The sequence below is a fragment of the Camarhynchus parvulus genome, chromosome 2 (assembly GCF_901933205.1).
Source record: "Camarhynchus parvulus chromosome 2, STF_HiC, whole genome shotgun sequence".
Lineage (NCBI taxonomy): Eukaryota > Metazoa > Chordata > Aves > Passeriformes > Thraupidae > Camarhynchus > Camarhynchus parvulus.
In genome coordinates, this window is record NC_044572.1 from 119,990,390 (window position 1) to 120,005,207 (window position 14,818).

The window sequence follows — 14,818 nt, forward strand, 5'->3', positions numbered from 1 at the left end:
AAACTATTAAAATTAAAATGTTGCCTGTCAGGGGTTTAAATGAAAAAACCTAGCTCTTTGTCAATCCCAACTGCAAGACAAGCTACTTGGGGGTGGGTCTCCTCCCACTTGATTTTTGCCTCTATCTCTGTTACTATCTTTTGTCCAGTAGGTGTATGCCTATCCATTTTTAGCTGTTGAGTAGGAGAAGAACCTACCTCTGTTGTCTTCCCCGTGCTTTTCCCTGACAGGGAAAAATCTGTTAGATTTCTTGATAATACAAGTGGGCTGAATCTCCCGCTGAAGCGTGACAAGGCAGTAAACTGACTTTTTTAGCTTTTCCAAACTTCTCCAATACCTTTCCCTTTTAAGCTTCTTCCCATTCCTAACAGACACAGCAGCAAGAAAATTCAAGATTTTTACATTCCACCATTGTCCAACTGAGCCTAAAGTAACAGCAAAACAACCAAACCAGAAACAGATTGCAAACTTAGGATAGCGAACAGCTGGCCTGTGGTCCATGGAAGGTTGGCTCATTGCATGTTGTTAATGCCTTTCTTGCCACTTCCACATGTTACACTGCACTGAAAGCTTGCTAAGGTATTTTAATGCAAGTAACTACAAAGGGTGCAGTTCCAAAGCAGCTAAACTTCTGCAGGTCAGGGCTGCTACAGCCCTGCTCTTCCTCCCTCCACATGCCATTCCTGATCTCCTACTTGTGCCAAGTCACGCTACTGCACAGTGAACAGCTTTAAGGGTACTGAAGACACACATTTCTACAAAAAATTAACTTCTCTGTACAGTTAATTTTTGCCTCATCCCCTTTAAACATCATTTTACAAAGTGGGTAAGCTGAGCCAACAACTTGCTGCTGTGGAAAGAGATGGCTCCCTCTCCTCTCTCCTCTCCTCTCCTCTCCTCTCTCTTCTCCCTCCTCTCCTCTCCTCTCCTCTCCTCTCCTCTCCTCTCCTCCTCTCTCTCTCCTCTCCTCTCCTCTCCTCTCCTCTCCTCTCCTCTCCTCTCCTCTCCTCTCCTCTCCTCTCCTCTCCTCTCCTCTCCTCTCCTCTCTCTCCTCTCCTCTCCTCCTCTCCTCTCCTCTCCCTCTCCTCTCCTCTCCTCTCCCTCTCCTCTCCTCTCCTCTCCTCTCCTCTCTCCTCTCCTCTCCTCTCCTCTCCTCTCCTCTCTCTCCTCTCCTCTCCTCTCCTCTCCTCTCCTCTCCTCTCCTCTCCTCTCCTCTCCTCTCCTCTCCTCTCCTCTCCTCTCCTCTCCTCTCCTCTCCTCTCCTCTCCTCTCCTCTCCTCTCCTGTGGGCAGTCCTGATGTTTCCCTTGTTTCAGCACTGGCATTTATCTAAGGCCCAGTGGATCAGTTCAACTCAATGAGCTTGTTTGCACCTAGCTCAGTAGTTTAGGAAGCAGCCAGGACTAGAGATGAAGTAAATGGGAAAGAACAACCAAGGCAGAGTGTCTCACCTTGAAGATGCTCAAAAGCTTCCTCAACACAGCCTGGCCAGCCTGTTCTAGGTGGCCTTGCTTGAGCAGGGGCCTTGGACCAGGTGATTTCCAGAGGTCTCTTCCCACCTCAACCATTGTGTGATCCTGTGAACCTCACCACTCTTGTGAGACCTCACCAATAGCAGTCAGGAGGATATTCTGCCTTTTTTTTCTCTTTTCCCGACAGATGAAGACAGTCCCAAAAATATACATGGTCTTTGTTTGTCATTAGTTATGAGTTACATGCCAAGCACTTAAGATAGGCAGAGACTGCAACAGAAGCATTTCATACCCTGCTGACATTGCTGTGTAAACAAACATGCATACACAGAGCACTGAAAAATCCTATTATGCATCTTCAGCAAGAAGCAGTCACATTGGGAATCTACTCAGGAAGCCCTGAATGAGAGGACTGAAAGAGTCTGGCAAGGAGATAGGCTTGCCTTGGTTTGCATATTTTTCCCATTCAGCAGTTAATTAGTAACCCACTTTTTGAAAATTAAAGATTACACTTCCTGAACAAATACAAGCATTTGATCTTGGGCTCATCAAGGAAAACTTTAGCAGCTGCCAGGGAAAAGCAAATGTTCTGTCACGTACATCCAGACTGACATAATGCAAAACAGAAGATGAAGAATACGGAGAGAATGTACCAGTACTTCCACACACAGTCGTGGGGAGCACAACAGATGAGGAAAAATATCAAATAGCAGACAACAGTCCAGTGAGCCTAACTAAAACCTGATGGGATGGCTCCTTACTGCAGCATCAACCTAACAGACAGAACAGAAGAAAAGCAAAACGTCGTGCTATATATCAAAAGTAGGTTAAATTTCTTTCCTACATGACCTGGCTCTTTTGGAGCATTGGGCACTCAGCTGTGGTCATACTGACACCCCTTCCTTTGAAGGGGAAGGAGACCTAGTTGTGTGAGATGTTTTCATAAGATCAGGTAGAAGTCCTGATGCTGAAGGGGCTGTAATGGAATTGCCAAACTTTGGGAAAACTGCTGGAAAACTTTTACTTATTAAAACTGAAGTCGTATCATTTTATTGAAGAAGGCATCCTGAAGAAATGATAAATGCATTTACAGTAAGTAAAGTAGAAATGAGCTGATAAATTAAGCATATAACATCACCTAAGGGAAAAAAAAAAAGGAAAAAAAAAAGGATACATGTATTTTTTAAAGAAAATCTTGACATTTTTAAATTTTTTGACCATGTCCAGGACATAAAACCCCACTGTGAAGTAAATCTCAACATCTAGAAAATACTAACTTCTCATTACAAAAAAAATAAATTGGTAATTAATGTAGTGTCCAATAAATCATCTGGTTTTCTGACCTGGAAAGGTATCTTAACAAAAAACACAACCCCATTTATCTTTTCTGGTTACAGCACTGGACAAATTCTTATCCTTCACGTACTCCGTGACTACACCTTTAGTTATTTTAGCTTTTGTAAATTCCCTAGATGCTGCTTCCTGAGCGTGCTCTACAAGCAATTCTGAGACCATAACAGAGATGTGGAGCTTCTTTTCAAAACTTAATGCTCCAAGCAGCTTCTCTTGAGCCTGTCACCTCTCTCTATTGTTCTTTGAGAACTATTTCTGCCCTTCCTGTATTCAAATGCCACCAGGAGCTGCTCACATCTGGGCATCCCCAACCTCTGTTAACCCTGTTGAGAAATGCCTGTTTGCAGACCAGCAAAGATGGTTTGATACAGAGCACATTTCAGTTTGCTCACCACTGCTGTCTGCCAAGCTTTCCATCAGTGATTTCTGAAACTGCTGAATGTGGCATCTTCCTTTCAGTACACCCTCTTCATGTTGGGCTCTCTGATAAATTCTATCTTATCAGTAGCTCTCCCACTTCTACAATTTCTGCCCCTGCTCACTCTCTTTCCAGCTATTTTTATACTTGAAAATAAAAGTGCTATTAGTGGTAGATTAAATATAACATTAAACATTTGGTATCTTCCTGCAAAATAAAAGTATTCTATTCTGTGCATTGCAAAGTGCAGAAGAGTTCTAAAACTACAATCTAATATACAACATAAATAGAATGGGTAACATTAAAAAAGCAAGGAAGAAAAATATAGGCATAAAAGATTCATTGATATCACTTTAACAGTACAATTAGATGAAGTAAACAGCTGAACTCAGTAATAAACAGATCAATGGTATTGCCAGCTCCAAAAAACATGTTTTTGGTTAAAACCTCCAAAATCATCAAAAAGTATTAAAGCAATGAGACTTTAAGACAATGGCCCGCTCTTTGATCTGCCTCCTGAAATTCAAGTAGAGAGCTGGTCACTCCTCAATGAACATTAAGTTACTTGGAGTTAAAAATTTGCTTGCTCAGGCAGAGTACTCCATGGCAAGCATGCTAAATCTCAAAATGGGCCCAAGATGTTCCTTCTCATCACTAGCACTGACTTTTAAATAATTTCATTTTAAAATGAATATTCATACTTTCAATTTGCCTGCTGTTCAGTAAGCCTTATGAATGCACCCAAGATGTTTATTCTCTCACAGCTACGACAACCACAGGAGTGTGATACCCCAAAGCACTCAGTCAATCAGAGCAGTAACATCCAGAAAAACAATTATTATAAAGCCACTAAAGACGGTAATATTGCAAGTTTGTAAAATATACATGTAAGCATGGAAGCTGAGTTTGACATTGGCTTGTTCAAGGCATAGCAGAAGCATGTCACTTCTAAGATTGAGAATATGTCACAGGCTGTCTTGTTTGACATAGGGCATCAAATTTTACCTAGCTACCATTATAGTGAATCCAATGATATTTGTTGAGTACATCTATAACAACTTTAAGATATTGACTAGAGTCCTCCAAGGAAAACATAAATCTCCATTTCCTACAACTGCTAGCATTACAACTTCTAACTTAGAGTTCTTAGTGTGCCTGCACTCAAGAATTCAAAGAACTCTTCATGTGTCACAGTTCACTAAAACTGGAAGATATTTATTTGTAGCAGTAACAAGAAATTCAGGTTTCAGGACTTTGAGATGTAGCAGTGTGGATGTCTTTTTTTTGGGTGGGGTTTTTGATCATCCCTCCTGCTTAGCTCTAACTTTCTCTCTTTATCACTCTTCTGTGGCCTTCAGACATTCACTGCCTCATTTCCCTGCACTTTCTTAGTTTTCTGCTTCATTCCAACTATTTTTGATTATATAACCTCCTATCTATGAATTTTTCCCTTTTCTGTCTCCTACTTTTCATATCTTGAATTTTCTCAGTGACACAAATAAAAAGCTATCTGGACTTCCTTTCTATTACTTTGACTTCCAATTCATTCCCCAGCTTTACAATACATGCCTGAAGTCCATCATAAGCCCTGAGAATAGGTTGTCACCACTCCCACAGCAATGTAAAAAATGCCAGGCTTTACTACCATTAAGGAAAAACTCAGCTTTTATTGAGAAAATCAATAGAAAGTGGTGACCATTTTAACTAATAGCTACTTGTAACTAAATTGTACTGAAAAAAAAAACCCTCCAAAGAATAGTTGCTGTTAAGGAAAGAGAATTTTAGAGTTATAGTCAGGTAACAGGAAACAGAAAAAATAGAAAGAAATCATTCACGAAAAAAAAATTATGAACCCCATTAAATTTTTATAAAAGAGGTTGGCATACCTGAATGCAAAACCTAGCAAAACATGTGGCAGGATAGACTGCAGTGGTGCTTTAGGAATGTTTCCCATTTTTTTCTTTTTGTCAAAAGAAAAGTGAAAGATCAGCAATTGCTTCCACAATACTGCTTCATGACCAAATGAGATATGCCTTGTCAATCAGACATTCGAAATACACACTAATTAGTGTACCAGTATGATATGTTTATATTAATCTGAAAGTGCTCAGCTGAAGTATGTGGGGAAAATATTTGAACTCATTAAAATCACAAGCTAGACCAATCTAAAGAATGAAACCTCCCTACAGAGTACAGGAAAAGAGCAAGAGACTTGAAAAACTGCAGTGTCAAGTCTTGACATATTTGAAACAGCCAGATAATGTATTTATGTAGGATTGTAACCACTTTGGTATCTGCTGGGTAGCAAATCTCCCACTGGATATGAGTAGGGAGACACATTACAAAAGACAAGTCCAATCTAAAAGGTGTTCTATAGTGATGGAGATGCATCATATTGGCAACATAGTTTTCTTTTTTTTATCCTTTTTTTTTTTGATTGGCTGCCACATATCACAGTATTGTGGTTCTTCTGCCACAATATAGTGACAAATCTGTATACAGCTTTTTTGTTAGATACTCTCACATATCACTTTTCACCCCTTTTCCACCAAAATATTCCAGAGTCTCATGCCTAAAGTGTTCCATAAAAAACCTCTAGAAATTATAGAATCAATATTTTTAAATGAGTGTGAGAAAAATTATCTTCATAAACACAGAAGCTGACAGTTCCTGAGGTCAAACCATGCCAGGCCTCCCTACTGAGGCAGAAATCACCATCCCTCCATTGAAATCCCAGGCTTCCAAGTGATCAGTCCATCCCAGAAGCCATAAAATACTACAGACATGATTGAAAAGTAACAGATTACAAAAGTTAAAGAAGAGTTTCTAAAATTCAAGGTTTATAGCACACAGTTATCTTGCACTTATTTGATTTGACACTTTAAAATGAAGTTCAGTTTGACAAAGGTGCAGCATTTCTGTCTCCTATTTTTAAAAGAGTAATAACCATCAAATCAACCTACTGTGAGTAAAATTGTAGGAAACAAGGAAAAACATACCAAGCACATAGGAACAACAGAGAAAAGGGAAATTTTCTTTTAGTTAGTCCATTAATAGCCCTAATTTTGTCATTAATTTATTAATTCCAGTGCCTTGACTTGCTAATGATTAATTTTTCTCTTTTTATTCAGGTGATGGAAAATGATACTTTAATCCAGTCCTGCTACCCCCTTATCAAACACAACCCATTAACAGCACCCCTCTTCCCCAGAAAATGAAATTCCTTTGACACTTAGGAAAGGCATGAGCAGAAATTTGTGCATCCTGTCCAGTGAGTGGATTTATTTTGTGAGACACTGGTTGGCATTTGGCTTTCAGATTATTATTTTCTTTTGCTCTTGGCTCAGATGAAATCTTTGCACAAGTGATGTGGGTTCAGTAACACAACAACCACCCCATCATGCAATAACAAAACATTTATCTTTCCATTTTAAGAATCCTGTGGAAAATTACGTAACTAAAACCAATTATGAACAGTTTTTAAACTTCAAATTGAAACAAGATGAGGAAATTCCAGCTACATAATGGCCCAAGTAAATGTAATTCTACCTATTTGTGAATGTGCTATGATACAATCTTTATCTGTGATTTTACAGAATTTTTTTTCTTCTCAGAAGAATATGCCATTTGGAGCACAGAATGGGTACATTTGGGATGAAACTAAAGCTGCACATAATCTGGAATTTCCTAATTTCTGGGTGCTTGACTTTTCAGGCTTAATACAACATTTTCATTTAGAGGTCTTAGATATATAATTATTCAGATGGCTTAAATGTGCTTTTTGCTTACAGAGTCTTTTTTCTGTTTACATATCATACTCTAGCCTAAATAAATGCTAAGACAAAGGCCAAGCTGGCTGGTAGCCCAGAATGTAGTTGTTACCAAACTGACAGGGACCACCTTAACTTCATTGAAATGTCTAAATATCGTACTTGTGTTATAACGATATTTTAAAAGCCTATCCTTACTGAAAGAAAAATGGAGCAGCTTTAGAGCAGCATAAACAAGTTGCTGGATGAAATGAGAAATGAATGTCAAAGTATGGTCTGACTTACCACAGCTCTCCATTACTGTAAAACACCAAACATTTAAGGGCAGGAAGTATCCTCATGTTACCATATAAATAACTAATGGGCTTAGTTTATGTTAACAACTAACTTAGGAACTTTCAATAAAAAACCCACCAAACAAAAACATGGCTAAGGGTGTCCAAAACTTTTTCCCCAAAGTAACTAATTCTGCTAATTCTTAAGGCAGCTTTCTTTTTTTTCTTAGAGAATCTTGCGTAGAGTCTGATAAAATGTGCAGCAAATGCGAACACAGTACCACTTAAAGATAATCTGCAAAGGCAAGTAAACATGGTAATTTTTCTAATTTACTGAAGATATGAAAGGTGCAAGGTTTGGTTTAATGTTTTATTCTGCTTGTTTCCTTTTTGCTTTTAATACTTTCAGAGTATCAAAGTCTTGTCTTGCTTTTATATGTACGAGTGTTGGAGGACAAGACAAGAAGAATGGAAGTCCCCCTCAGTTCCCATCTGAAGCAACAGGGTGATAAATGATTAACATTGAGCCTTTTTTTTTTCTTCAGGCTTTTTGCCAGACGCTTGAATTAAATGTTTTAGCAACAGCCAGACAAAATGGAAGTTTTACACAGTCTGATTAAAAATGCCTTTCCCCTCTCAAATGCCAGTTTCTTGTGACAGATGATGGCTAGAGATGACGGCTTCATCTCTCTGCTTTTCCAACTACTCATAATCTTCTAACAAAAATAGGATAGACAAGACCTGATACACACATAAAAGCAAATATAACCTTTGCAGAAACCTTACATCTGACTTTAAAATCAAAGCAATCTCTTCAGGCTTTCCTAATATATCTTAAAAATATGTAAAAGGCAATATAGCTTTGTCTCCTTTTCATTTCACTCTTTAGATCTAATCAGGATTTTAGTAGGGCAAGAGAGGTAAACCCCTGTGACAAGAACATGCCATATGAAAAGCACAAGATGTGTCGAAATTTTAAATTTACTATTGCTGACAGTCTGACCTTACCAGATATTAATAAAATTACAAGAGTGGGGGGTGAAGGTAGGATACCTGGTCATGGCTGGCTTCAATGGAGCTCCCGATACCTTGGAAAGTCATCTGCACAGGAGACAGTGTCAAACAGGTCAAACACTCTTTGCCATTTTGTCTATCACTGTAGTGTACCTATAACAGAATAACATACGTAATCTGCTAAACACCACGTTTGCACAAGGGAGTCATGCTAAAATACTGTCCCTTTTCAACAAGCTTGTAAGAAGAATTCCAGACATTTACATTGAATTCATCTTTAATATCAAAAAAGGAGTGTGTAAAATAGTCTAGATAGTCACATGTTGAACTGGGGCCCAATTTTCCATGATATGCCTGTTGCATAATTTTTGAAGTGCTGAGTTCTTCAGATTCTGACATCTTTCAGACTGAATTCAAGATGTTGTATCTATATAAGAATCTAGCTTCAAGTTAAAGTTTCCAACCTACATGTCATTCTTAGCAGCATATTGTAGCTTAGTTATAAAACACCCAAGTAAATCATTGCAACCTTGAAAAACTTGCCAAAAATAGTTTAATTTTTTCTATTTTAATTTCATTTCTAGTAAAATCCACTAACACTTTTGACATTACTATTATGATACATATTTCAATTAAATCAAAAGGGCGGATAAAACGGAGAAATCACATTCTTCTTGAGGTGTCTAGACTATCCTTTTCCAAATGTAACTCATTCCCTGTGGGCATCAAGATGTGTATGTTGAACCTGAACTTACAAGAAATACAGAGAAAGATAGTGCTTCTACTTGAATTATTCTCTTTGTCTTCAGGTTCCCTTCAGATGGTTTTTAAATCTCCTAAAGAAAGGATGGATTTTAACACGGTGACACAAAATGAAATTAAATGTTGCTAGCGTTTCATTATTAAGAACAGGTTGCCACTCATGCTGAACTGTTGAAATATTACAGTTCTCTGCATAGCTCCTGACTTCTAGACAGGCAGATCAAGCGCTTTGTTCTACAGGAGAGGTGGAATTTAGTTTACGGTGGTAATTTACATTGACTATGTGACCCCTGTCAGAATTGGAAAGAGAGATCAGCTCTGCTGGAGACAGACCTTTTATGTTAGTATCTATTTACAGCTGTATGGCTCTCAGGCAAAAGGTACATGGTAAAGCCTCATCCTGACTTTTAGGCTACCAAATAAATCTTGCTATTTCTGAAGACAACTAGGAACTACTTTAGGTTTATTCCTGTGGAAACAGTTTAGTGAAAATATGAAAATTGTAAACTGTGTATTAAATCCCTTGTGTCTAACTGCCACAGGTGCAAACTGGGAATACTTCAACTGAAGTAAAACCAGTGCAAAACTGGTTGAGTAAGAGGAAAACCAAGTTGGTGCTATGTCTCAGAATTACTTTACTGACAACACACCAAAACAGTTTTGCTGTGGCAAAAGTAAGATACAGAATGTGAAAGTCTTGTACTGTGTATAGAAATACAGATTTCATTCAGCCCTTCTTAAAGCTTTCTGGATTATTCCTGTCTCTCTTCCTCTCAACCCCCACATTATGTGCCTACTAAATTGCTTATGGCTCTCTGCCAGAAAAGCCATACTACTTACTTAGAAACCACAAGAGGCCCCTTCACATATACAATGGTTTAACTTTGATTAATTGAAAGAGGTATGAAGGTATGAAATTTGGCTGACCAATATAAACTGAAGTCCTTTAAATGTCAGAGACTACTGTTATGACAAAGGCTTATCAAGCTTCCACAACTAGTTGCAAAGTAGATTTTCTGCTGAGTTTGTGTTGTGGGAATGCAATGTGAGAAATGGGGCAGCAAAGATCAAGAAGATGGTCCTGTGCTGCAAACAGAACATCACAAAAGGGGCAAAATCTAGTGACCAAGAAAAGCACATGTGTAGAAATGGGAAAATGGCACTTTCTGAACTGTGCAGCATGTTTGTCAGTTAAGTTTTTGTCAGAACAATATGAGTATACAATTCACTAGTGTCCACTGGAATAAAGAATGACTAACAAGATGAAAGAACAGGAGATAGCCAGAGGAAAAACTATTAGTATTTCATGACACTACTATCTGCAATAGCAGGTTTGACTCACATCGCCTTTAGAATCCCACACTGAAATGGCAATAAATTCAGAATTTTGGTATCTCTATAGGCTTAACTCTCCCAAAGGGATTTCATTATGCATTTTTGGCCGCATCTCAATGTATCAAGGCCATTATTTTGTAATTTCTCAGACAACAGTTTTCTAATTATCTCTTGCTCTGTTGAAGCTCTTCAGCCAAACCAAAATAAACACTTTCTATATTAATTATATGAATAGTGATATAAAACACAAAAGACTGGACTTTAAATAGGAACAAATAAGACTTTGTCCTTTCATCAAATCTCTCTAGTCTACAGATTCGTGCAGTCAGAAGAAACATTCAGACTTCTACATTTGGTATGTGTATGTGCAATTTCCCAGCAATCCTGTTTTGTTATTTATCAGTCCAGTTGCTACATTCTCAAACTACATTATTCCTTTCCCCTTCAAGTTTGATCTACGAGCCAAAATTTGGGGCTTTTTTATTTACCTATTAGAGCAGAATGTCCAAATAAGGCACTCAGAAAGAAATAATAGTCAAATAATTATCAAATAGCTCAAATAGCAGCAAACAATTCTTGGGTTTTGGCCAGCAGCATGGTGCAAATATTTTAGTTTCTATGCCCATGCTATTATTGCTAAGTGTGGGAAGAATCTGATCATCTATATAACTCTTTAAAGAATATCATATCCTTTAAGGCAGAGCACAGCAAATACCTGAGTCAGTATCTGTGATCAAGGAGTGATGACTGAAGGCTGGCCAAATGCTCTGATGGTGATTACAAAGCCATTATTGAGATTAATGACAACAAAAATAATATTTCTAAGTTCCTTTCTGCCTTAAAGAGTCAGGAGTGCTTAACTACAGCCCATGTCACCAGACCTCTGTTAGGCAGGCAAGGACACTTCATGGACAGCCTTTAAATGACTCATCCAAGCTGGACTGGACTGACTGGCAGAGCTGGGACTCTAAGCCATCATAAAGGCCTCTGGCCTAACCACAATTGGTCATTTTCTCTTTCCATATGTGATGGAGGTAAAAACAAAAGAGTTATGAAAATAATTACTGTCTGTGTCCAGGACCTAATTTCCTGGCTTCACTTTTTATAATTAAGGGACACTCACAGATCAGCTCAATGCATTTAAGGATTAAATAGCAATGAAATTTCACTCATTAAAATTCAGAATGTTTTATTTAGATAACCCATAAGCAGAGATCTGATGGAAAAGAATTAGAATCTGGTTAGAAAACAATGGCCAGAATATAGATATCTCTAGCAAGAGTTGTGCAAGTTTCTGAGTAAAATGCAAGACTCCAGCCTCAGACTATTATGAGTGATTTACATGTAATTCTCCTCCAAGGTTTGTCCACACAGCACAAAGCGGTGTCAGCACAACAAGATCCTGGCAATAATTCTAAATGAGACTGCTCATTTATTGGGAAAAGCACACAGCACTGCCAGCTTTTCTCCTGGGTAACTACATACACCTGAGATAAATCATGTATGGCCAGCTCAAGAATCCCAAACACAGCACTCCATGGCACAAAACCTCAGTGCATAAAACAGAAAGGGCATCCCAGACACCAAAATACAGAAATAAATTCTAGAAGTATATTTTTTCACAATACCATGGATTTACTCACACATGTATATTTTCTTGTTCCAGATTCACATGACATGCAAATGTATATTCACTTTACAGATTGCTTCAGTCAGGAACAAGCAGCATGGTATGAGTATGTATGGATGGGTACTATTCACTGGAGTGTGTATATAGAAATTTATGTGAAAGTCTAAAACCACTTGATAACTTATGCTGAAATTTGGCCCTTGTTTTCAGTATTTTAAATTACTGAAGGGATGCAAATATTCTGATGGGCATTTATAGCTACATATAAAGGAAGATATAAGATGAATATTTACAATGTTACAAATGAATGGGGAATAGCATAGCCAGAATTCTTAATTTTATATATAATTTTATACAGGAGAAAGTAAACTACACTGCATAAAACTGTATAGGAAATTATATATTAGGGTACTTCTATCATAATGCTGCTTCATAAGCAGGAAATTTCCTATTTCTCTCATATTTATATAAAGATGTCTCTTCAATCTACCTTTACTATAATACCCCTCCCTACTTGCAAGCATTCTCTTGGAAACTGCAAAAATATTTCAGGATTTATCTTGCAATAAGCTGCTTTAAAAACTGGATCAATATGCAATTTCAGATAATGGCCATAGTTAAACTGCAGAAATGATTCTGCAAATACAATGTTCCTAACTTCAAGAACAGCACAGTCTGCTGGCCTTCAGCATGCATGTCTGAATTTGAACATCTATCCTTTTGCATGGACAAGGGCTGTGGTTTACTGAATCACAGCTGAGGAGGGTGAGAGACCTGCTGTACTACTACTTAATCATTAAGCTTGACTCTAATATCCCAAACTACTCTTAGAAACGAGGTAACTAACAAGAGTCTGAGGGGAGCAAAAATAAAGGCTACCCTTTTCACACACTGCTGCTTAGATGTTCACAGTTTGAAACACAACTTCTGTCAGGACAAACATTTTTTTTCTTGAACATTTAATAGTTAAAAAAAATACAAATTACCAAAAGAAAGAAGTCATCTGTGACACTGGAGTTCAAGTTTCCAAACTGAAAACTACTCTGAGTCAAAGCATCAGCAGGAGTCTTAGAATGCTAGACAGAAATAAACTAGGTAATAAAATGCCATTATGTTCAGCAATGCACAAATCTTCTGGATTGACAAGCCTGGACTATTTTGTTAGAACAAAGGATGGTATTCCTTTAAATCTACCCCTTAAAGGGGGAGCACCCAATTTAGTCCTGAGTTAACAGAATAGTTTCCAAGATTTTACATAGGCTTGGATTTACAGCAACAAGAAAACCAGAATAGGCTCAGAAATTAGTTGTTAAAATAGTAATTTTGATTTGGACAAGAGTCTCATGAAACAGTTTACTTTCTTTGGCATCCTGGTGAAAAGCTTTCTTTTTCATATGGGTCTTTTATCTTCCACTTTATGTTGCTCATCTACAGTTAGTCATGTCAAGTATCAAAGAAAAAATGAAACAAACCTGTTTAAGCTCCAAGTCTCTTTTATGCTTATTTATTGATGAATAAATACTTCGGGCACAGAAATAAATTTAATATACTTGCTCATTTCAACCATTTTATCAAAGCCAATTTTAGGAGCTTTCACTGTAGAGTATTGTAATACTTAAAAGCATGAATCCTTGTATTATGTATTATCCATAGAGGTTTCCTAACAAATATTAGATCAGTTCCTTCAGACACAGAGTAGTATGAGAGAGATTCCAAATAGTTTTCATTCTTATTACCTGTTTAACAATTCTTTTTTTTTTTTTTTTTTTTTAGTAAAAACAAAACAAAAATAGGGGGGGGAAATCCCATCATCTATACAAATATTTTTTAAAAAGCTGAATAATAGACAAAAAAAAAACAAGTCCAAGTTAGAAAAAAAATTATCCCAGATGCAATAATAAGACATACACCAATTTTTTTTTTTTAATCAGAAAAAAAGCATTGAATCAAACTGTTTCCTGCAATGCTGGAGTTCCTTGATGTAGTGCTATTACTAAATATAGTATTTTACTAATCTCAGCAGGGTGCTGGCTAACTGCATGCCCGTCAGATGTTTTTAACGGCCACCCCCTGTGGAACAAATCTAAGGAGAGCATGAAAAACACCCACATTTAAAAAAGCCCCCTTGCTAGATCATTAAGGAAAGATAAAGGCCTGTACATTGGGATGTGATATATAACACAATCACTGTGCCAAGAAAACACATGTTTGATTAGCGCGCCTCGGGTTCATTAATCGCCGTGTCTGCCTCACAGCAGTGGGTACAGTTTCCTCCGTAGCTACTGCACCAAAGGGTAAAGACACTTGGTAGCTTAAAGACTGACAGTTCAGCAGTAAATCTTGAGCTATTCCAACATGCCTCTCTCACACAGTTTGAATAGCAGCTGTATCATAGCCTTAAATCTTCATTAAAATACAGTCCTAGGGTTTAGACGACGAAATAAACCATTACGGCACCATAAATAGGCAACAACAAGCAGACTAAAGGCATTGTCACAGGTTACTGAGGCAGTATTTCACCCTCTTGGCTACGGTAAGGCAGACACTTGACATCTACAAAAACCAGCAAAGTACAAATAAGAAGAGAAAAAAAATATTTGATACTGTTTCCAAAGACAATATATAAAATATCTGCTAAATGCAAAGCAATTCTGAGCCGAAGAAGCGTGTAGAGGGTTTTTGATCCTGCTATTCCTCTGAATTCAGAGCTCCTGTTTCAGTGATTCATGAGAACTGGAAGGTCAAGCCATATATTATGCTCAGTCAAGCAAGGGAGACCCAGCTCTGTCC

The 14,818-nt window shown here is 37.7% G+C and overlaps 1 protein-coding gene across 2 annotated transcripts in view; it reads right to left on the reverse strand.

The window, feature by feature from the left end:
• The window catches only part of STAU2 (staufen double-stranded RNA binding protein 2), a 170,606-nt gene that overhangs the window by 53,126 nt on the left and 102,662 nt on the right, over positions 1-14,818 (reverse strand). The window contains exon 13 of one of the 2 annotated variants that reach the window (XM_030944055.1): positions 8,341-8,454. The exons of the other annotated variant lie outside the window; for it this stretch is intronic. Coding sequence (XP_030799915.1) covers positions 8,341-8,454 — 114 coding nt within the window. The remainder of the gene's footprint in view (positions 1-8,340; positions 8,455-14,818) is intronic. 2 annotated transcript variants of the gene reach the window in all.